The following is a 25850-nucleotide window of genomic DNA, read 5'->3' as shown; positions in this document are numbered from 1 at the left end:
ATAACCATGTGCAGAGATCTGTACCCTTTATTTACAATCCCATTTATGTGATTACCCCAATGAAGATCTTTCCTTATATTAACACCTAGATACTTACAATGTTCCCCAATGTGTTTTCATGTTTGTCCTCATCTCCTTTTTCTGTTGCTCCCTCTTCCCATGCTGACCTGTTATATGTGTTTCTTTCTTGTTCCTATTTCTCTGTATACAGCTTGATAGCCATTTCTTTAATGATAAACATAAATGATAGACATAAAGCTGAAAATTACAGGCCAGTCAGTTTGACATGCATTGCATGTAAGCTTTGGGAAAACATTCTTTCTGATTTATGAGATGTGTTTGTGAAATTAATAACTGGTTCGATAGAGGGCAGTTCAGGTTTAAGAAAGGTTATTCCACTGAAGCTCAACTTGTAGTATTTCAGCAAAATATAGCAGATATCTTGGATTCAGGAGGTCAATTGGACTGTATCGCGATTGACTAATCTAAGGCATTTCATAGGGTGGATCATGGGAGACTACTGGCAAAAATGAGTACAATTGGACTAGACCAAAGAATGACTGAATGGGTGGATATATTTCTAGAAAATAGATCTCAGAGAATTAGAGTAGGCAAAGCTTTATCTGACCCTGTAATAATTAAGAGGGGAATTACTCAAGGCAGTATTATTGGACCTTTATGTTTTCTTATATATATATCAGTGATATGACTAAGGAAGTGGAATCAGAGATAAGGCTGTTTGCAGATGATGTTATTCTGTACAGAGTAATAAATAAGTTACAAGATTGTGAGGGGGATTGTAAATAAAGGGTACAGATTCCTGCACATGGTTATGAGAGTATTTAGGGGTTGTAGTAAGGATGTAAAGGAGAGAGCATGTAAGTCTCTGGTAACATCCCAACTAGAGTATGGTTCCAGTGTATGGGATCCTTACCAGGATCACTTGATTCAAGAACAGGAAAAAATCCAAAGAAAAGCAGCTCGATTTGTTCTGGGTGATTTCTGACAAAAGAGTAGCATTAGAAAAATGTTTCAAAGTTTGGGATGTGAAGACTTACGAGAAAGGAGACGAACTGCTCGACTAAGCGGTATGTTACAAGTTATTATTCTCATAATTGTTCCGTATTGAAAGTGACTTTATATCAAGTATATTTCAGGAATATTTACTGATCCACCTATTCAATACTTTCCACAATTTACGTGGTTAGATTTTTACATTGTACTACAGAGTTCTAAGGTACATGTTTTGCCCTTTGTTTAATGGGCATCATCAGCCTCACTCAATCTGAAAACAATTAAGTTGTGGAGCCTATCTATTCTACAATGTGATATTAGACTATTAGTGTTGTAACTCTGTGGTGTATTAAAACTAGCAATCCATAACATCTAAAAATATGGACAGACACTGAATATGTTTAAAAGTATAACAATCTAAAATTATCACTTAGTCAGTCTTAAAAACATATGTGTCTAAAACTCCAGTCAGTATTCCTCCTACACAGTATTCCACTGATAACAATCTCCGCTTCCTTAAACTTCACCCATGCTGCATTTACCAGATCCCACACATCCCCAACTATGGTGGTACTTATACCAGCTTGCCTTATGTTTTTGCTACCAACGTGAAACACTAGCACCTTCTCTTTCCGCTCCTCCTTCTCTTCTACTTTCCTCAACATCTGCCTCAACCTAATTCCTGGATAACATTCTACCCTGGTTCCCTTTCCTCAACACACTTTCCCCACATGTCTAATGAGGAATCCCCCATAACCAGAGCCTCAACCCTACCAACCTCACTTGAGCCCCTTCCCTCCTGCTCAGCCCTATGTTTCCTGATAGCTGCAGAAGCTACTTCCTCCTCTCTTTTCTCCCTCTCATGATCCTGTTCACCTGTCTTTTCCTATCCTCTACTCTACATTTCTCTTTCCCACCTTTTCCCTTCCTCCTACTTCCACACATCTCAGCAACAGTTGCCTGTTCATCATCTTCCGTCTGTTGTTCTACCTGGAGTGACTCCTACCGATTTCTCACAGACACCTGTCCTGAATTCTGATCCTGAATAGAGCCCTTAACCTGCAATCTCCTTCCCCTTAGAACATTAGGCCACCTGTCTTCTACAATTCCCCATTTTCCTTCCCATCCCTTTTTTTATACCTACTGTATAAACTGTACATTGTTTGAGGGAGGACTACCTTCCTTCCTGTCTTTTGTGAGAATCCTAATTATCTCCCTCAAACTCTCCAACTCCTCCCTCATACCCCTCAAAGCTTTGCCATACCCACAGTTCCTACACTTGCACTCCTTAGCCATTTTTATGGAAAAAATGAAAAGAAAAGGAAAATAAAATAACTTATGAGCAAAAAAAAAAATGAACAGAAGTTTGTCTTTATGATCCAGCTGATCACCTTTAAAATTTAGCAGCAGTTCCAAATAATATCCGACCATATAACTTTCACTTATGTTGACTAAAGCTCCATTTAGTTTATGACTTGTTGACAACATTAGCAGTAATACCTCACAGCACAGCCACTCCTGTTTTATAATGATGTGTAAATACAACAGATATTGATCTCTCACTTTACAATAGTGTCAGTTTGCTTGCGGGTCAAATGTTCCCTCAGATATCTTGAACTTCGATTACTGAAGGTCACATAAATTTAATAGTCTATAAAATGAAGAAGATCCATTTTAGTTTCACACATATGTTTTTAAGACAGACTAAGTGATAATTTTAGATTATTATACTTTTTAAATAAACTCAGTGTCTGTCTATATTTTTAAATGTTATGTATTGCTAGATTTAAGACACCACAGGGTTACAACACTAACAGTCTAATATCACATTGTAGAATTGATCGGCTCCACAACTAATTGTTTTAAGATTGAGTTAGGCTGATGATACCCATTAAACTAAGGGCGAAAGATGTACCTTAGAACTCTGTAGTACAATGTAAAAATCTAACCACATACTGTAAATTGTGGAATGTATTGAATAGGTGGTTCTATAAATATTCCTGTAATATTCTTGATATATAAACGGAATGTTCTGGGCTGTCAGTGGACAGATGGCATGCAATGACATTAGTAGATGAATAAGTTTGAGTGGTGTCTTCGAAAGTAGGAAAGATCACAATGTGAAGATAAAGCTGGAATTCAAACGGACAAATTGCAGCAAATATTTGTTCATAGGTAGGGGAGTTAGGGATTGGAATAACTTAACAAGAGACATGTTCAATAAATTTCCAATTTCTTTGCAATAATTTAAGAAAAGGCTAGGAAAATAACAAATAGGGAATCTGCTACCTGGACGACTGCCCTAAATGCAGATCAGTAGTGATTGTAAAGTTTAAAAAAAAGTTTCACAGAAGTTAAAAAGTTGTCAAACATCTCCTTTGGTTAACTAATCTTTTTACAATGAGTGGCCAAAGGTCATAGGAAGACACTGAATGTGATGTCAATAATAAGTTGCTCTTGCGCGAGCCCTCAAATTGGCAGCAATACAGCAAGGCATCGACTCTTACAAGGTGTTGGAATCATTCTGGAAGGATCTGGAGCCACGCATCTTGCACTGCTACCCACAATTGGTCTTGTGTAGCTGGTGTGGGGTTCATGGAGCGTTCACCAGCATCGACAGCATCCCACAAATGCTCAACTGGATTAAGATCAGGGGATCTGGAGGGACAGTTCATGTTTGTAACTTCTCTAGAGTGTTCCTCCAACCACTAGCATGCCACCACAGAGTGGTGACATGACGCATTATCCTGCTGAAACATGGCATTTCCGTTCACAACCATAAAGTAGTACACTCCAGTCAACAGGTTTTACAAAAGCCTTTCTTGTTTCCAAACCTATATGTATAGTTGTAAAAGGATTTCTTTTATTTTGAAAGGCCTGTTTAGTAAGAGCTATTCTTCTTGTAATTTCCTTGGTGCATCTATTTTCTTCAGTTATAGTTTGCTAAAAAGAGTTAAAAGCATGATAATGTTGCAGGTTCAGTGGAGCTGTACTTGTCACTGCAGCGAGGAAGCGGCATGTTCGAGATCGTGATGAACAACAAAGTTGTTACAACAGGCCAAATGATAATACCAGAAGATGCGAGCAAGGAGTTCACCCGAGGAATACCAACTGAAGATTCTTCCTGGACTGACCTATCAAAAGAAGATATATATAAAGAACTCAAAAATCGGGGCTACCATCATAATGGAGCATTTCAGGCCATATCTTCTGCAACACTAAGTGAAACTTGTTAGTTGTATTTCTATTATCAATTTTGAGCAGTTATGTTATAATTCTCTTAGACTTTATTAGGTTTTTAATATAGTATTGAAGTACTGTGAAAGCTATTCTTAGTTTTAAAATTAATGTTAAGGTATTTGGGGAGACTGATTATCTCAGATTGAGCAGGGGTATTTCAGTCAGGCTTTTTGGCTGTTGAGACATTTGCTTCTGAGGTTTATGTGTCCAATCCCCAGATGGGTCTGGGATTTTAGCCATGAGTGGTTAATTCATCTGTGGACTGGCTGTTTGTGTTTGACTCAGTACACATAACACATAACCAACTACCAGATAAATACACAGTAGTATTTTTTTATCATATCAGAAGCACTAATATAAACATATAAGTACAAACTGTACAACCAAAAGATAAATATAAAACAATAACAATCATGACATAAGGGGAAAAAAAGTCCCAATGTGATAATTTGGACTCTATAGGTGGCTTCCTGTCGAGCACGGTGCTTGGAAAAGTAGATGCTGCGTTGGTTCTTAACGTGAAGACTGTCTTTAGAAATAATGAACCACAATGGAAGGGCCTAAGAAGACCACGGAACATGTCAAAAGAACAAATATGGTTGCTGACCAATAGTTAACCACTTTCAGGGACTCAGGTGTTGCTTGCATGAGCTCTCTGATAATACACTGCCAGAAAAAAAATTAGTACACCCTCTAAGAGGTTTTGCAATTCACTCAAGATTTATTGTTGAAACCATGCATATGGAGTACATGAAATGATTACATTTACAGATCAATAGCTCAAGCAGTACTGAAGTACCAGGTGTTGATCCATGCTGAAACACCCATATTAGTAAGTGGTGTATCCTACACGGCCGGCAATGCAGACGCTGATTCTGGCATCCATTCGATCATACAGGTGGTGAATACTGTTTTGGGATACATAATGCCATGCCTGTTTGACCTGTTCACGTAATTATGCAATGGTTGTGGGTTGACGAGACGCACGTGTCATTTGTTGTCCCATCATATCCTACACGTGCTCGCTGGGAGACATGTCGAAGATCGTGCTGGCCAGGGAAGTTGATGCATGTCTTGCAGAGCACGTTGAGTTTCATGCACAGTGTATGGGCGAGCATTATCCTGTTGGAACAACACATCACCTTCCTGTTGAAAGAATGGCAAAAGAGCGGGTCATACAACATTCTGCACATGCCGAGCACTGGTCAGTGTTCCCTCCACAAACACCAAAGGAAAACGAGAGTTGTAGTTCATCGCACCCCAGACCATAAGGCCTGGAATGGGGCCAGTATGTCTTGGACGAATGCCCTCTACGAGACAGAGCTCACCAGGTCTACGTCGTACGCGCAAATGACCATCACTTGCGTGCAGGCAGAATCTGCTTTAATCGCTGAAGACCATGGCCCGCCATTACATCTTCCAAGTGATCCTCTGACTGCACCAGTCGAGCCGTGCACGTCGAAGGTATGGCGTAAGTGGAAGACGGGCTAGAGGTGTGCGTGCCCATAGTCCTACTGCTATTAAACGGTTGGCAACAATTCGTGTTGACACTTCTGGGCTCACAAACCCTCTTATCTGTGCTGTGGTAACTGTACAATCTGCCACTGCTGCCCTTACAATACGACGATCTTGATGGACGTCTGTGCTTAGTGGACGTCCAAAACCTCGTCTACGGGCATGAGAATGTTCACGTGACCATTGCAATCAGCATCGTTGCACAACTGATGCAGCACATCCAATTTGTGTGGCAGTTCTCCAAAAGGACCATCCCGCACCACTCGGAAGGCCACAATTTGACCCCTGTCAAACTTGCTCAGTTGGCTGTAGGAAGCACGAGTGCGTATCCATGGCATGGCGCCTATTTGCTTCACACGTTTATATCACACTGAGCCTTATGACTGTAAACATTTCCTATTAAAGGGTACACACAGGTGGTGCTCTGACAGCTATGTCACTACACTATCTGTTGGCGGACGACGTTGAAACCATTATCAGTACATCTACTTTCCCCCTGGTGGCATCTGTCGTCATCGGATCAAAATCAATGTCGTCTTTCCAGATGTACTAATTTTTTTCCAGCAGTGTACATGAAGTTGGACACATTTTGCATTGGAAAGGATGAGGCATTGTCTGTGGAGAACCACAATCATATAACGGTGAGTCTACGTGAAAACCGCACTTCAACAGGTTAGATTTACATCTTGTAACACCTGAGCGCAATCTATTGAGAGATTTTCACGTTAGCCAACCTTCTGTATAACCAGGAGGGAGTTCTTTGATTGGAGTCAGTCATTCTTCTGAACATTTGAACCTCCCTCGCCGTTTACAAATTCAAGCTTGGTGTGCAGGCCCTACGAGAGCCTCCGTTGTTCTGAGGAAATTTTTCCTTGAAGTCAAACATGGACAAGCTGGCTGGTGATCTTACAGAGGGTGAGATTCAGATGTATCAAATTCTTTCTTCTCTCTCTTTGCTGTTATCTCCCAACAAATGTCAAGATGTGCAATCCCAGGAAGGCAATACAATTTTTCCAAAGGCGTAGGCCGTAGGTAACCAGTGATGATTCAACAAATCTTGTTATGCAGGTATGCTATTTGCTATACGTCGCACTGACACAGATAGGTCGTATGGCGACGAGGGGATAGGAAAGGCCTAGGAGTTGGAAGGAAGCGGCCGTGGCCTTAATTATGGTACAGCCCCGGCATTTGCCTGGTGTGAAAATGGGAAACCACGGAAAACCATCTTCAAGGCTGCCGACAGTGGGACTCGAACCCACTATCTTCCGATTACTGGATACTGGCCGCACTTAAGCGACTGCAGCTATCGAGCTCGGTACAAATCTTGTTAAGAGCGATGTCCATCTGTTTGGTATGACAGGGTCTGTACCACGCTGGGCACGCATATTCGGCAGCAGAATAACACAATGCAAGTGAAATTGTCCTCAGGGTGCTTGGCTAAAGCACCCCATGTGCCACATGGCAGTTTCTGCACCACATTGTTCTGAGCTGACACTTTCTACTTGATATTGAAGCAGTGCTTCTTAAAGGTGAGAGCACGATCTAAGCTTACTACTTAGGGGTTGCACAGTGATCAAGAGCGACTCAATAATGATAATAGCCTTCTATATAGGGTTTATGTCAGGAAAGACATCCAGCCAGTTTTGGTCCTAATATCCAAAGAAGAGGTGACTCCAGTAAACGGTGAAAAGGCCATTAGTTGTTTCTTTTTCAGGTATGATTTATTTTGCAGATAGTTTATAAATTTATTACTCAAAATTAGTTTCGGTAGACTGAAGACCCTAAGAGTTATAGTCGAAACTGAAAAGAAATGGCTTCAGATAATACAAAAAAAAAAAAAACCACTTGTGTGATGTCAGAGCCCACTGCTATGACCAATTGCAAAGACATCAGTTAAGATTTCAGTGAGTGGTACATGTCAGCCTTGCATAGCCTCTCTGCATATTTCATTCCCACCATGACAAGAACAATGACAGATGCCAACAGAGTGATCACTCAGAAATGCACTGGAGTTGAAAAAATTGTAGCAGAGGTGCTTAGCTATTCCACACATGTGCAGAATCTCTCTTTCTTCTGTCAGTTGTCTCCCTCACACAATAACCATCATGAGTTCCACAGTTACCGTAGTCCAACTCTAACAGGCTCAAGGCCTAAGACGTTCAAATCCCCTCAGTAATTACTTCTGTTCATTGAAAATTGAAATGTGTGTTCAAAATAAACTTGATTTCTTTGATCATAGTTCTTTGCAGCTTTTGACATAGTGTTAATTGGGAAACTTTGTGAACAGCTAACAGACGATAAAGGAATTTGCTACAGCTGTTTCACTTTAAACATAAAACTGCTAATTACGATTGTAATCCCAAAAATAAGGTTTCCTATTTTTTATAAATACATAGACCTTTATTTCTACAATGGTTTACATCATTTTACAGCTTGAACATTTAGCTATTTTTCTACATAATCACCATTTCGGTCGATGCATTTTTGTAGGCGCTGTGACAGTGTTTGTATGCATGTCATACCAGCTCGCTGCCATGCTGTTCAGGAAGTTGTGAGGGGCGCTTCGGGAAACCTCAGAAACCAAAGTGCAGAGATCATTCAGAGTGATCCGCCGACCTTCATGCATGATTTGCTCAACCTTCATGACTGTCTCGGCGGAAATTGACGGTCTTCCGCTCCTTTGTTCGTTCGTCGTAAATTTCAGTCTGACCAGCTGCAAACTCTCTACACCACTTACGAACATTTTTTACTTCCATGCACGACTCACCATACACTTCTGTCAGTTGGCGATGGATTTCAATCAGTTCAGTACCTTTTGCGTTCAAAAACCGAATAACTGCGCGCACTTCGCACTTGGTGGTAACATCCAACGGGAGCTTCATTCTTAACGGCTGCCAAGCCAAGAGTGAGTGCCTCAGTGCGGCGTGTGCATGTTTATATGCGAGTGCGGGAAACACTCTTCACAATATTGTGACCAACAGCCACACTAACAGAGTTCTATATTTATAAAAATATAGGAGACTTATTTTTTGGGATTACCCTCGTACAAGGTTACCCTACCTTTATCACAGTCAATATAACAGATTTGTTCTGCTACTCAAGGAAGGTCCAGTCAATGAAAAATTAAAAAGTAAAAAATTCTAAGGGTTTGACTTGAAGATTGCATCTACTAATTCTCTCAAACAATTACTATTTTTTATTAACTTATGTTATGTCTTATTTTCTATTATTATACACAGGTAGTGTGGGCAAAATAAAATGGTGCAACAACTGGGTTGCATTCACTGACTGCATGTTGCAATTGGCAATCCTACGAGCTCATGAAGACAGTCAAGATTTACAATATCCAGCCTCCCTCCGTAGATTCGTAGTGGATATGAAAGTCCCGGAAATGAAACAGGGAGAAGGTAAGTTTTATTCCTGAAATTTATCATAATACATCATTTATTATAACCACACTTTGATACCAGTTTTGAGCTGTACATTATATAACTATAAATTGTGGGTTAACTCACAGGTCATAGAAAGTGTACCATATTTTTGACATGTGAAAAGAGAAGAAAAAGTTAACAGATTTTACAAACGAAGAAAAGGAAATTAAGATAGTGATATGTTTAGAAGCAAAGCATTATAAGAATTTTTTTTAAACCAATTTTCCCTTTGTGAAAATCAAATCATAAAATGTATCTCTCAGTCATTGTCATCAATCAACAGCTGCTAATTTCAGATGACCACCAGCCATAAGACATATTTATGTCAAAAACAGAAAATGAAGCATACAGAACAAAGAAAACCTGAAATTTAAAAGTGTCTAATCCTATTGTAATACTAACACTTCAGTGGTTGCATGGATTATAGTACAGTAAAACCTCCATAATTTGAAATGGGTTAATTCAAAATCTTGCCTAATTAGAAGAAGCTCTTGTTTCCAGAAACAGGAGGTATGGTTTTGCATGTTATTTAAATTGTTTAATTCAAAATACGGATAATTTGTAATTCGAAAAACAATGTCGGTCCCATTACCAAAATTCTGACTTTTAATTCGAAACTGCCTTTACATAAAAAAAAAAACAGTACTTTGCGGAATAATTTAAATTCAAAATTCCTCTGTGTCACGATAGAATGCGTCTTCCGGAACATGCAGGGGTAGCTTTCTGCACTTTCACTCACTTCGGTGTGTCTACAGTGTGCTTCATATTTGCTAAGTTCGATTAAAATCATTCTTATTTTTGTATTCAGCATTTTAAGGAATACCACAATATCACAAAGCAGGCAGTGTGTGAATAAGAAGCATCCGTGAACATGGTGATGCCGCCAACAGTTGGCAAAAAAGCGTTGCTCGTACACTGACTGACAGAGCAAATGCAACACCAAGAAGGAGTGGTCAGAACTTTATGCCAATTGCAGGGTAGACTGACGTCACTGAGGTATGCTCATGATGTGAAATGCGCCACTGTGCTGCGCACGTAGCGAACGATAAATGGGACACGGCGTTGGCGAATGGCCCACTTCGTACCGTGATTTCTCAGCCGACAGTCATTGTAGAACGTGTTGTCGTGTGCCACAGGACACGTGTATAGCTAAGAATGCCAGGCCGCCGTCAACGGAGGCATTTCCAGCAGACAGACGACTTTACGAGGGGTATGGTGATCGGGCTGAGAAGGGCAGGTTGGTCGCTTCGTCAAATCGCAGCCGATACCCATAGGGATGTGTCCACGGTGCAGCGCCTGTGGCGAAGATGGTTGGCGCAGGGACATGTGGCACGTGCGAGGGGTCCAGGCGCAGCCCGAGTGACGTCAGCACGCGAGGATCGGCGCATCCGCCGTCAAGCGGTGGCAGCCCCGCACGCCACGTCAACCGCCATTCTTCAGCATGTGCAAGACACCCTGGCTGTTCCAATATCGACCAGAACAATTTCCCGTCGATTGGTTGAAGGAGGCCTGCACTCCCGGCGTCCGCTCAGAAGACTACCATTGACTCCACAGCATAGACGTGCACGCCTGGCATGGTGCCGGGCTAGAGCGACTTGGATGAGGGAATGGCGGAACGTCGTGTTCTCCGATGAGTCACGCTTCTGTTCTGTCAGTGATAGTCACCGCAGACGAGTGTGGCGTCGGCGTGGAGAAAGGTGAAATCCGGCAGTAACTGTGGAGCGCCCTACCGCTAGACAACGCGGCATCATGGTTTGGGGCGCTATTGCGTATGATTCCACGTCACCTCTACTGCGTATTCAAGGCACGTTAAATGCCCACCGCTACGTGCAGCATGTGCTGCGGCCGGTGGCACTCCCGTACCTTCAGGGGCTGCCCAATGCTCTGTTTCAGCAGGATAATGCCCGCCCACACACTGCTCGCATCTCCCAACAGGCTCTACGAGGTGTACAGATGCTTCCGTGGCCAGCGTACTCTCCGGATCTCTCACCAATCGAACACGTGTGGGATCTCATTGGACGCCGTTTGCAAACTCTGCCCCAGCCTCGTACGGACGACCAACTGTGGCAAATGGTTGACAGAGAATGGAGAACCATCCCTCAGGACACCATCCGCACTCTTATTGACTCTGTACCTCGACTTGTTTCTGCGTGCATCGCCGCTCGCGGTGGTCCTACATCCTACTGAGTCGATGCCGTGCGCATTGTGTAACCTGCATATCGGTTTGAAATAAGCATCAATTATTCATCCGTGCCGTCTCTGTTTTTTTCCCCAACTTTCATCCCTTTCGAACCACTCCTTCTTGGTGTTGCATTTGCTCTGTCAGTCAGTGTGTAATCAGTTTGTACGCACCGAGCAATATTGTCAATGCCGGTGAAACTGGATTGTTTTCTTTTTTAATGCCGAACCCAAACAGACTTATGGTTTTAAAGGAGAGAAATGCCAGGCCGGAAAATCGTACAAGGGTGGGGTCACTGTACTGTGTTGCAGTGCAGACGGAAGTGAGAGACTTCATCCCTTCATCATAGGAAAGTTCGATAAGGCACGACATTTTAAGGGCACCAGGTACTTTCCATGGAAGTACAAGGCATCTAAAATGTATACAATACAGTAATCCAATGAATAAATCACTTCACGGAGGACCCAACATAGATTTCTCCTCATCTTTGAATCCTTTTTATTAATTGGGTGAGGTTATGTTTGCCAATGAGTTATTGAAGTGCATTATTTGAACACTATAAATCAAACAATCAATCAATCAAACAATCAGTCAATCAATCAATCAATCAAGCAAGCAAGCAAGGAAGCAATCAATCACTACTGATCTGCATTTAGGGCAGGCACTCAGGTGGCAGATTCCCTATCTGTTGTTTTCCTAGCCGTTTCTTAAATGATTGCAAAGAAATTGGAAATTCATTGAACACCTCCCTTGGTTATTCCAATCCCTAACTCCCCTTCCTAAAAACAAATATTTGCCCCAGTTTGTCCTCTTAATTCCAGCTTTATCTTCATATTGTGATCTTTCCTACTTTTGAAGACACCACTCAAACTTATTCAACTACTGATGTCATTCCACGCCATCTCTACACTGATGGCTCGGAACATACCAATTAATCTATTAAAGAACTATTTAAAATACCTTTTACTTGAGTCCGCCTTATCAATACACCTTATTCCCTTCATCAGTGATCTCAGTGTCTACAGTGTTCAGCGTTTTAAGGAATGCCACAATATCATGTAGCAGGCAGGGATGGATCATTTTCCCGAAACGTGTGGTAAAATAAATAGTTTTCTACCATTATCAGGTATATTGACAAGGCGGACTCAAGTAAAAACTATTTTAAATAGTTCTTTATTTTTTTATTTTTTTGCTAGTTGCTTTACGTCGCACCGACACAGATAGGTCTTATGGCGACGATGGGACAGGGAAGGGCTAGGAGTGGGAAGGAAGCGGCCGTGGCCTTAATTAAGGTACAGCCCCAGCATTTGCCTGGTGTGAAAATGGGAAACCACGGAAAACCATTTTCAGGGCTGCCGACAGTGGGGTTCGAACCTACTATCTCCCGAATACTGGATACTGGCCGCATTTAAGCGACTGCAGCTATCGAGCTCGGTAAATAGTTCTTTAATAGATTCAGACAAGTCAATACAGGATCAAACATAATACCTACTATGGTTAAGTTTATCAACATACCACTTGGTCGAGCAGCTCGTCTCCTTTCTCCCAAGTCTTCCCAGCTCAAACTTTGAATTTTTTTTGTAACGCTACTCTTTTGTCGGAAATCGCCCAGAACTAATTGAGCTGCTTTTCTTTGGATTTTTTCCAGTTCCTGAATCAAGTAATCCCAAACACTGGAACCATACTATATTTGGGGTCTTACCAGAGACTTATATGCCCTCTCCTTTACATCCTTACCTTCATAACCCTCAATACCCTCATAACCACATGCAGAGATCTTGTTGGATACATTTTGAAAATAGTTCTTTTTCCACGGCATTTGAAAGGTTTAAACTGTGAATCAAGGTTAATTGCATGCAGTAACGTGCCTTATAATATTTTGTGACAGAGCAAGGGTTGGCATTTCTGAATTACAAGTTGGAAGTTAATTTGAAATCACGTAATTTGAAGTCCGATTTTTGCATCCCAATGACTTCGAATTAACGAGTTTTTACTGTATTTTGTTTTCTTGTCCCACTCACACTTGATACTATTGTTGTGATATAATGTACCTTTATGATAAATTCCATGATTTGTTCTGGATGATTTCCAACGAAAAGAGTAGTGTTACAAAAATGTTACAAACTTTGGGCTGGAAAAACTTTGGTTAAGGAGCCGAGTTGCTTGACTAAGTGGTATATTCCAAGCTGTCAGTGGAGAGATTGAGTGGAATGATATTAGTAGATGAATTAGCTTGGATGGAGTTTTTAAAAGTAGGAAAGATCATAGTTGGAATTCAAGAGGACAAATTGGGGCAAATATTCATTTATAGGAAGAGGAGTTAGGGATTGGAATAATTTTTCAAGGGAGATGTTTGATAAATTTGCAACTTGTTTGAAAACATTTCAGAAAAGTCTAGGCAAACAACTGATAGGGAATCTACCACCTGGGTAACAGCCCTGATCAGTCAGTTGGTCAGTCCACCAAGCCTTTCCATTGAGTTGATTCCTAAAATTTGTTTCTCTACACAGTGTTAAGGGGCTGCCTGGCTGAGGTGGTAAAGGTGCGCTCGGTTCGTCCGGAAGGACGTGGGTTCGAATCCCCCTCAGGAAATCGTAAAATTTAAGAAATGAGACTTCCACTTCTGGAGGTGCATATGGCCCTGAGGTTCACTCAGCCTACACCAAAAATGAGTACTAGGTTAATTCCTGGGGGCAAAGGTGGCCGGGCATAGAGCTAACCACTCTACCCCATCACGTGCCGAGGTTAACAATGGTGGAAGCCTTTACCTTACACTCCTCCAAGGGCCTTCATGGCCTGTCCGGAGGTGAGTTTGCTTTGCTTTGCTTTACACAGTGTTAAGATTACAGAGTTCAGAACTATTATGGACCATGGAACTATTGACATAAATGATTTACATTCATTATTCATTCATTCATTCATTCATTCATTCATTTATCTTCCATAGACTGTACAATTACATATTTTGAAATATGCCAATAGTATAGGAACTGTCGAGTGATTTCTTAATACTAACAATAATATATACACAATAATGAACATTTAAAAAAAAACAAGAACACCACATACCTCAATGTTAGGACAGCACATCCTAATTTTAATAAATAATATTGTGTTGTTGTTTGAGTCATCAGTCCATAGACTGGTTTGATGCAGCTCTCCATGCCACCCTATCCTGTGCTAACCTTTTCATTTCTACGTAACTATTGCATCCTACATCTGCTCTAATCTGCTTGTCATATTCATATCTTGGTCTACCCCTACCGTTCTTACCCCCTACACTTCCTTCAAAAACCAACTGAACAACTCCTGGGTGTCTTAAGATGTGTCCTATCATTCTATCTCTTCTTCTCATCAAATTTAGCCAAATCGATCTCCTCTCACCAATTCGATTCAGTATCTCTTCATTCGTGATTCGATCTATCCATCTCACCTTCAGCATTCTTCTGTAACACCACATTTCAAAAGCTTCTATTCTCTTTCTTTCTGAGCCAGTTATCGTCCATGTTTCACTTCCATACAGTGCCACGCTCCACACGAAAGTCTTCAAAAACATCTTTCTAATTCCGATAACGTTTGAAGTGAGCAAATTTCTTTTCTTAAGAAAGCTCTTCCTTGCTTGTGCTAGTCTGCATTTTATGTCCTCCTTACTTCTCCCATCGTTAGTTATTTTACTACCCAATTAACAATATTCATCTACTTCCTTTAAGACTTCATTTCCTAATCTAATATTTCCTGCATCACCTGCCTTCGTTCGACTGCACTCCATTACTTTTGTTTTGGACTTATTTATTTTCATCTTGTACTCCTTACCCAAGACTTCATCCATACCATTCAGCAACTTCTCGAGATCTTCTGCAGTCTCAGATAAAATAACAATATCATCGGCAAATCTCAAGGTTTTGATTTCCTCTCCTTGGACTGTGATTCCCTTTCCAAATTTCTCTTTGATTTCCTTTACAGCCTGTTCTATGTAAACATTGAAAAGGAGAGGGGACAAACTGCAGCCTTGCCTCACTCCTTTCTGAATTGCCGCTTCTTTTTCAAAGCCCTCGATTGTTATCACTGCAGACTGATTTTTATACAGATTGTAGATAATTCTTCGTTCTCGGTATCTGATCCCTATCATCTTCAGAGTCATAAATAGCTTGGTCCAGTCAACATTATCGAATGCCTTTTCTAGATCTACGAATGCCATGTACGTGAGCTTGTCCTTCTTGATTCGATCCTCTAAGATCAGACGTAAAGTCAGAATAGCTTCACGTGTTCCTACATTTCTTCTGAAGCCAAATTGATCTTCTCCCAACTCAGCTTCAACTTGTTTTTCCATTCTTCTGTAAATAATACATGTTAAAATTTTGCAGGCATGAGATACTAAACTATTGGTGCGGTAGTTTTCACACCTGTCTGCACCGGCTTTCTTGGGAATAGGTATAACAACATTCTGCTGAAAATCGGATGGGACTTCTCCTGTCTCATACATCTTGCAGACTAAATGAAATAACCTTGCCATGCTGGTTTCTCCTAAGGCAGTCAGTAATTCAGAGGGAATGTCATCAATTCCAGGTGCCTTGTTCCTGTTGAGGTCACTCACAGCTCTGTCAAACTCTGACCTCAAAATTGGGTCTCCCTTTTCATCAGCATCAACAGCCTCTTCATGTTCCAGAACCAAATTATCTACATCTTTACCTTGATACAACTGTTGGATATGCTCCTGCCATCTTTCTGCTTTGTCTTCTTTCCCTAGAAGTGGTTTTCCATCTGAGCTCTTAATATTCATACACCTAGATTTCCTTTCTCCAAAGGTTTCCTTGATTTTCCTGTATGCAGCATCTACCTTTCCCAGGACCATACAGCCTTCGACATCCTTGCATTTCTCCTTCAGCCATTCTTCCTTAGCTGCCTTGCACTTTCTATCCACTTCATTCTTTAATTGCCTGTATTCTTTTCTGCCCTCTTCATTTCTAGCATTCTTGTATTTTCGTCGTTCATCAATCAGGACTAGTATCTCCTGAGTTATCCACTGATTCTTAGTTGATCTTTTCTTCCTTCCTAACATTTCTTCAGCAGCCCTACTGACTTCATTTTCCATGACTCTCCACTCTTCCTCTATAGTGTTTCCTTCAGCCTTTTCATTTAGTCCTTGTGCAACATGTTCCTTGAAACAATCCCTCACATTCTTTTCTTTCAACTTGTCTAGATCCCATCTTTTTGCATTCTTTCCTTTCTTCAATTTCTTCAACTTCAGATGGCATTTCATGACCAACAAGTTGTGGTCAGAGTCCACGTCTGCTCCTGGGAAAGTTTTGCAATCCAACACCTGGTTTTTGAATCTCTGCCTAATCATAATGAAGTCTATTTGATACCTTCCAGTGTCTCCAGGTCTCGTCCACGTATACAGCCGTCGTTTGTGGTGTTTGAACCAAGTATTGGCAAGGACTAAATTATGATCAGTGCAGAATTCAACCAGACGACTTCCTCTTTCATTCCTTCGTCCCAATCCAAATTCTCCTACTGTACTATCTTCTCTTCCTTGGCCTACCACTGCATTCCAGTCTCCCATCACAATTAGATTCTCGTCACCTTTTACATATTGTATTAAATCTTCTATCTCCTCATATATTCTTTCGATTTCTTCATCATCCGCTGAACTAGTAGGCATATAGACCTGCACTATTGTGGTGGCGATTGGTTTGGTGTCTATCTTGACGACGACAATTCTTTCACTATGCTGGTCGTAGTAGCTTACCCGCTGCCCTATTTTCTTATTCATTATTAAACTAACTCCTGCATTTCCTCTGTTTGATTTTGTGTTGATAATTCGGTAGTCGCCTGACCAAAAATCTTGTTCTTCCTGCCAACGTACTTCACTTATGCCAACTACATCTAACTTTAGCCTATCCATCTCCCTTTTCAGATTCTCTAACCTACCACAACGATTCAAACTTCTAACATTCCACGCTCCGACTCGCAGAATGTCAGTATCCATCTTCCTGATGATCGCCCCCTCTCGTGTAGTCCCCACCCGGAGATCCGAATGGGGGACTAGTTTACCTCCGGAATATTTTACCCGGGAGGAAGCCATTATCAGTACATCATTCATACAGAGAGAGCTGCATGTCCTCGGGAGTTAGTTACGGCTGTAGTTTCCCATTGCTTTCAGCCATGTAGCAGTATCAACACAGCTAAGCCATGTTCAGTATTATACAAGGCCGTATCAGTCAATCATCCAGACTGCCGCCCTTGCAACTACCGAAAGGCTGCTACCGCCCTTTCAATGAACCATTCGTTAGTCTGGTCTCTCAACAGATACCCATCCAATATGGTTGCACCTGCGGCTCGGCTATCTGCATCATTGGGACACGCAAGCCTCCCCACCGCGGCAAGGTCACATGGTTCGCAGAGGAGGAAATAATATTAATAATCAATATTTACAGGATGAAATAAAAATCTGTAAGTGTGGTGTTAACAATACATACATAATCAATGTGACATCAACATATTTTTAAGGCTATATACTAGATATTAAGAATGTTTACAAGTTAATAAGTAATAGCATCATTACCAGCACTTCATCATGTATTCTTCTGTACCGGTACTATAGAAGCAGCTACTCAGCAGGACAATTTTTAAAGCTGTAGTAAATGAAATGAAGGGACTAATATCTTTAATCTTATTTGCAAGTTTATTATATAATCTGATTCCAACAGAGTCTACATGTCTCTAGGCAATGCTTTTACTCTTATGCTTGATAAAAATATTATTTCTTGTTCACGTCTGTTGATTGTGATTGTCAAAATTCTTTCTGAAGTGATCAATATTTTTTTTACGTGTGGAATGCATTGCATGATGGAGTTTCCTTAGTCTCTGAAATAATGGTCTGCAATGATCTAACCTGTTACGTCTCAACATAATTCTGATAGCTCATTTCTGTATTCAAAAAATAACATCAAGATTTGACTTGTAGCAGCCCCAGAGACCAATAGCATAAGAGATGACTGAATGGAAATATCCAAAACATGCTATTCTAACATATTCTTCACTACAACTATTAGACAAAATCCTTAAGGCAAAGCAAACTGAACTCAGTTACTTCCCTATTTTTTTTTTTAATATGACAATCCCATCTTGTATTTCATCTATATGGATACCTAAAAATTTTGTGGTCAACGTATTTTCAATTGCATTTGCATTTAATATAAGGTTGTAGTTTTTTGCAGTTTTGTCATGATAGTTAGATGCCTTGAATTCCATGTATTGGGTCTTTTTAAGGTTCAATGTTAATTTGTTTTTCCTAAACCATGATTCTAACCTAGACAGGACTGCATTTGCTGCAATTTCTATAGACAAAGGATCTGGATTATTAATAATTATGTTTGTATCATCAGCATACAAAACTGCAGTTTCTACTTGATTATTGTGAGAAAGATCATTTACATAGATCAAGAAAAGAACAGGCCCCAAAATACTACCCTGTGGAGTACTTAAGTCTATGATTTTCACCTGAGAGTGATATGTCTCACTAGCAATTACCCGCGGCTTCGCTCGTGTGAATTTCGTAATTTGATCAAAGTAATCGTTCCTCACACATTATCTGATAAATCCTAAAATATATAGAATCTCACCCAAAAATGGAGTTATATTTACCCCAGAAATTCTTTGTAAACCATGTTTGTGGTATTACCTTTTAGGGCTAAGACGACCATGCGACATGCAACTGTTCATGTGAGAAACAGTTTTCTCTCAAGTCAAAAAAATAAATACAAGTTTATTTTTAAAGGAGATTCCAAATACCTATTCCCACATCTGTAACATCCTCAGTTTTACATAAGTATCCCCATAAAAAGAATTCAAACCCTTGATCAATCCTTCCCCCACACCCACCCCAACTAAGTATATGTTCCGAAAACAAAAATACATGTTTCTTCATTTTTAAAGGAGATTCCAAATACCAATTTTCACTTCTGTAACATCTTCAGTTTTTAAGATGTAAGTATCTTCATACAAAATTATTAAACTGTTTTTCACTTCTTTTCACCCCCTGTATTTTTAAAGGACTGTCCAAATACTTTGTCTCTAACATGTTATGTTTTGACATATAATCTATATATACAGTATATAAAATAACTTGTCCTGACTGACTGACTGACTGACTGACTGACTGACTGACTGACTGACTGACTGACTGACTGACTGACTGACTGACTGACTGACTGATTCATCATCGCCGACCCAAAACTACTGGACATAAAGAAATGAAATTTTAGGGATACATTCATATTAAAATGTAGGTGCTCGCTAAGGGAGGAATTTTGGATATTCTGTAGCTAAGGGGGTGAAAAGGGGGTTGAATTTTTAAAATGAAGATATCTATATCTCAAAAACTTTAAAGTTTACAGGAGTAAAAATTGGTATTTGGAATATCCTATTAAAATAAAGAAACACATATTTTTTCTTTTTGGAAAATCCCATTAGTGGGGATGAAATAAGCGGGAAAAAGTATTGAACACCTTTTATGAGGAGACTTACATCTCAAAAACTGAAGATGTTGCAGACATGAAAACTGAAATTTGGAATCCCCTTTTAAAATAAAGAAAGCTGTATTTTTGTGTTTTTGGATAATCCGATGAATAGGGGGTGAACAGGTGTGACAAACGGGGTGAAATTTAAAAAAGACTATATATGTAAATTTACATAACATTACAGTATTCTGCACGGCATGTGCGCATTTTTCAATAATAATATATATGTAAATTATCTCAGACACGTAACATATTACAGATTTGAACACTGGTATGTGGAATTTCCTGTAAAAATAAAGAAACATAAATATTTTTTTTGGAAAATCCACTTAAGGGGAACTGAAAAAGGGGGTGAATTTTTAAAATTAGTGTATCTACAGTATACTGTATCTCAAAAACATAACATGTTGCAGATGTGAAAACTGGTATTTGGAATCTCCTTTAAAAATAGCGAAACACGTATTCTTTGGCTTTTAAGAAAAACCCTTAACGAGGGGAGGGGGGCAGGGTGAAAGAATTGAGAAATCAGTTGATTTATTTGTATGAGAATGTGTATATATACCAAAAAATCTAACGATGTTACAAATGTGAAAACTGGTATTTGGAATCTCTTTTAAAAATAAACATGCATTTGGTGGGGGAATCAAATTGGTAGGGTGGGGGGGGGGGGCGATGAAAATGGAGATGAATTCCTTTTACGAGCATACATATATCTCAAAAACTGAAGATGTTACAGTCGTGATAATTGGTATTTGGAAGCTCTTTTAATGAAATGGGTTTGATTTTGGGAAATTCACTTGTGTGGGGAGTGTGAAAGGACGTAAAAAAATTGAATTCTTTTCAGGAGAAATGTCTCAAAACTGAAGGTTACAGACGTGGAAATTGGTATTTGGAATATCATTTAAAAAGAAAGAAACACACAATTTTTGGGTAGGGAACCAACTTAACGGGAAGGGGTGGAGTGAAAAAGGAGTTGAATTCTTTTCATGAGGATACTTATATCTCAAAAACTGAAAATGTTACAGACGTGAACATTTGTATTTGGAATTTTCTTTCAAAGTAAAGAAACACGTAAACTTTTGTCTTTGGAAAATCAACTTAAGGGGGGTAAATAAATTAAAAATTATTTGAAACTCTTGTATGAGGATACTTATATCTCAAAAACTAAATGTGAAAATTAGTATTTGGAATCTCCTTTAAAAATAAAGAAACACGCAATTTTTAAGGGAATTCAACTTGGGGGCGGGGGCAGTGAAAAAGGAGTTTAATTCTTTTTTATGTGTATACATACATTTTAAAAATGAATATGTTATAGTCGTGATAATTGGCATTTGGAAGCTCCTCTATAAATAAAGAAATAAGTATTTTTGGTTTTTGGAAAATTCACTTAAGTGGGGAGTGTGAAAGGAAGTGAAAAAATTAATTCTTTTTATGCAGAAAATGATATCTCAAAAATTTAAGGTTACACATGCAAAAATTTGTGTTTGGAATGTCCTTTAAAAATAAAGAAACACACAATTTTGGGGGTTGGGTGAATCAAATTTACGGGCTGGGGTGAAAAAAGGAATTGAATTCTTTTTATGAGGATACTTATATCTCAAAAACTGAAGATGTTAGAGGCATGAACATTTGTATTTGGTATCTTATTTCAAAGTAAAGGAACACGTGTTCTTTTGTCTTTGGAAAATCCACTCAATGGGGGTGAATGAATTGAAAACTTACTTGAATTCTTTGTATGAGGATAATTATATCTCAAAAACTAAAGGTGTTAAAGATGTGAAAATTGGTATTAATGAATCTCCTTTAAAAATAAAAAACACGCACTTGGGGGGGGGGAGAGGAGAATCAACTTAACGGCAAGGGAAGGGCTTGAAATAGGAGTTGCATTACTTTTCGGAAGATACTTATATCTCAAAACTGAAGATATTACAGATGTGAAAATTAGTATTTGGATTCTCCTTTAAAAATAAACAAACACGTATTAGTTTTTTTCAGAAAATCGACATAAGTGGTGTGGGGTTGAAAATAAGTAAATAAGGAGTTGAAATATATTTATGAAGATACTTTATCATAGAAACTGAAGCTGTTACAATGTGAAAGTTGGTATTTTTAATTTCCTTTCAAAATAAAGAAACACCCATTTTTTTGTTTTCGGAAAGTCCACTTAACATTTTATAATAATATTTAATTTCTAAAAAGATCTCTTTGTATTGAATAGGTGGATATATAAATAAACACTTGTAACATACTTTGTATTTAAGTCCACTTAAGGCGGGAGAGGGGTGGAAAGAAGTGAAGTAGAAGAAGAAGTTGAATTATTCTTATGAGTATCAATTTGTCTCAAAAACTGAAAGTGTTACAGACATACGGACATGAAAACTGGTATTTAGAATCTCCTATAAAATAATGAATCATGTATTTTTTCGTTTTCGGAAAATCCAGTTAAGGGGCTGAAAAGAATTGGAAAAGCGGGTGAATTTTTGAAATGAGTACCAAGTTGAAATGAGTTAAAGGAGAATCCAAATACTAATTTTCAAGTCTGTAATATCTTCAGTTTTGAGATATAAGTATCCTCCGAAAAGTAATGCAACTCCTATTTCAACCCCCTTCCTACCCATTAAGTTGATTCCCCACTCCCCAAAAGTGCGTGTTTCTTTATTTTTAAAAGGAGATTCATTAATACCAATTTTCACGTCTTTAACACCTTTAGTTTTTGAGATATAAGTATCCTTATACAAAGAATTCAACTAATTTCTCAATTCATTCACCCCCATTGAGTGGATTTTCCAAAGACAAAAGAACACGTGTTCCTTTATTTTGAAATAAGATACCAAATACAAATATTCATGCCTCTAACATCTTCAGTTTTTGAGATATAAGTATCCTCATAAAAAGAATTCCACTCCTTTTTCAACCCAGCCCATAAATTTGATTCCCCCACCACCAAAATTCTGTGTTTCTTTATTTTTAAAGGACATTCCAAATACAAATTTTCACATGTGTAACCTTAAATTTTTGAGATATCATTTTCTGCATAAAAAGAATTAATTTTTTCACTTCCTTTCACACTCCCCCCTTAAGTGAATTTTCCGAAAACCAAAAATACTTATTTCTTTATTTATAGACGAGCTTCCAAATGCCAATTATCACGACTATAACATATTCATTTTTAAAATGTATGTATACTCATAAAAAAGAATTAAACTCCTTTTTCACTGCCCCCACCCCCAAGTTGAATTCCCTTAAAAATTGCGTGTTTCTTTATTTTTAAAGGAGATTCCAAATACTAATTTTCACATTTAGTTTTTGAGATATAAGTATCCTCATACAAGAGTTTCAAATAATTTTTAATTTATTTACCCTCCTTAAGTTGATTTTCCAAAGACAAAAGTTTACGTGTTTCTTTACTTTGAAAGAAAATTCCAAATACAAATGTTCACGTCTGTAACATTTTCAGTTTTTGAGATATAAGTATCCTCATGAAAAGAATTCAACTCCTTTTTCACTCCACCCCCGCCCGTGAAGTTGGTTCCCCAACCAAAAATTGTGTGTTTCTTTCTTTTTAAAAGATATTCCAAGTACCAATTTCCACGTCTGTAACCTTCAGTTTTGAGATATTTCTCCTGAAAAGAATTCAATTTTTTACGTCCATTCACATTCCCCACACAAGTGAATTTTCCAAAATCAAACAGTGCCCTTTTCATTAAAAGAGCTTCTAAATACCAATTATCATGACTGTAACATCTTCAGTTTTTGAGATATATGTATGCTTGTAAAAGGAATCCATCTCCGTTTTCATCCCCCACCCACCCTACCAATTTGATTCCCCCACCAAATTCATGTTTCTTTATTCTTAAAAGAGATTCCAAATACCAGTTTTGACATTTGTAACATCGTTAGATTTTTTGGTATATATAAACATTCTCATACAAATAAATCAACTGATTTCTCAATTCTTTCACCCCGCCCCCTCCCCTCTCCCCCAGTTAAGGGTTTTTCTCGAAAGCCAAAGAATACGTGTTTCATTATTTTTAAAGAAGATTCCAAATACCAATTTTCACGTCTGCAACATGTTATGTTTTTGAGATACAGTATACTGTAGATACGCTAATTTTAAAAATGCACCCCCTTTTTCAGTTCCCCTCAAGTGGATTTTCCAAAAATAAATTTATGTTTCTTTACTTTTACAGGAAATTCCAAATACCAGTTTTCAGATCTGTAATATGTTAGTGTCTGAGATAATTTGCATATATAGTCTTTTTAAAATTTCACCCCATTTGTCACTCCTGTTCACCCCCTATTCATCAGATAATCCAAAAACACAAAAATACGTGTTTCTTTATTTTAAAAGGAGATTCAAAATTTCAATTTTCATGTCTGTAACATCTTCAGTTTTTTAGATGTAAGTCTCCTCATAAAAGGACTTAAACCCCTTTTCCCCTTTTTCTTTTCACTCCTATTAATGGGATTTTCCAAAAACAAAAAAATATGTTTCTTTATTTTTAAAGGAGATTCCAAATACCAATTTTTACGCCTGTAAACTTTTAAGTTATTGAGATATAGATATCCTCATTTTAAAAATTCACCCCACTTTCACCCCCTTAGCGACGGAATATCCAAAAATCCTCCCTTAGCGAGCACCTACATGTTAATATGAATGTATCCCTTAAATTTCATTTCTTTATGTCCAGTAGTTTTGGCTCGGCGATGATGAATCAGTCAGTCAGTCAGTCAGTCAGGACAAACCCAAAACCCCATGGCACTGTAGCCCTTGAAGGGCCTTGGCCTACCAAGCGACCACTGCTCAGCCCGAAGGCCTGTAGATTACGAAGTCAGTCAGGACAAGTTATTTGATATATATAGATTATGCCCTTTACTGTTACAATGTTACTGTTACTGTTACAAACTGGAATTGTTTATCCAGGTATGATCTGAACCAGTTAACAATTCCTCTAACTCCAGTCTGATTTGTGCAACAATATTTCATGATCAACAGTACCAAATGCCTTTGAAAGGTCAAGAAATAGTCCTATCATAGTTTCATCATTATCAAGATCATTTACGACCAACTGTGTAAAATATGGTAAAGCAGACAAAGTACTTCTGCCAGTTCTGAACCCATGTTGTGCATTATTTAACAAATGACTTTGTGCCTGACTAAGTGTGAAACTGACCCATTTGACCGTTCTCCAATATTCATAAACATTGTGAGACTTCGCCTATCATTGCGTGTGCCATACTACCATTCTTAATATTGATCCAGAGTTCACTTAACCTTTTTCTTTTTCTGTTTCATATGCATTGTTTTACATGTTTTTACGGCTGACGATGACCTGGACTAGGGTCGAAACCGGTCCCATTTATAGTTACTATTAAATAAGAATGTAATCACTACATTTCTTTCCTATGTATTGAATAGGTTGAACCTCTGTTTCAATTATTTAATTTTTAACGTTTAAAGTTATATTTGATTAAAAATTTAGTAAGCCAATCTTTCAGAGCAAATTCAAACATTTTCAAAATAACAGTAAGTATTGATATTGGTCTGTAATTATGTAAATCGTGTAAGACTGGGATAACTTTAGCTACTTTTAAGAGATTAAGAAACTGTCCACTAGAAAATGATTCATTGATGAGATAAGTTAAAAGCTGTAGCAGCCCCACTCTAGAAATCCAAGAATAATGACTGAGAGGATTTGTCGTGCTGACCGCATGCCACAGGCCTTTGGGTCGAGTAGTGGTCACTTGGTAGACCAAGGCCTGTGTCACGATATGGTGAGCAAGGTCTACCTGACACATTCTCCAAGTGTAGCAGTAATCAGAGTGGAAGACTGCAGCCTTATAACCTAGACTGAAAATTAACTGAAAGAGCAGTGGATCTAATGGAATTAGAAATATCAAAACTTCGCTCCACTTAACTGTTTGAGAGACAGTAAATTTTTTTTTAAA

General features: G+C 38.7%; 1 protein-coding gene across 1 annotated transcript in view; it reads left to right on the top strand.

The window, feature by feature from the left end:
• The window catches only part of LOC136877587 (fatty acid synthase), a 426680-nt gene that overhangs the window by 244711 nt on the left and 156119 nt on the right, over positions 1-25850 (top strand). Inside the window, exons 17-18 of the mRNA XM_067151746.2 lie at positions 3991-4245; positions 9009-9176. Of these exons, the coding sequence (XP_067007847.2) occupies positions 3991-4245; positions 9009-9176 (423 nt within the window). The remainder of the gene's footprint in view (positions 1-3990; positions 4246-9008; positions 9177-25850) is intronic.

Source organism: Anabrus simplex, chromosome 7, assembly GCF_040414725.1.
Source record: "Anabrus simplex isolate iqAnaSimp1 chromosome 7, ASM4041472v1, whole genome shotgun sequence".
NCBI lineage: Eukaryota > Metazoa > Arthropoda > Insecta > Orthoptera > Tettigoniidae > Anabrus > Anabrus simplex.
The sequence above is the reverse complement of the archived record's forward strand: the minus strand, read 5'-3'. Positions and strand labels throughout refer to the sequence as shown.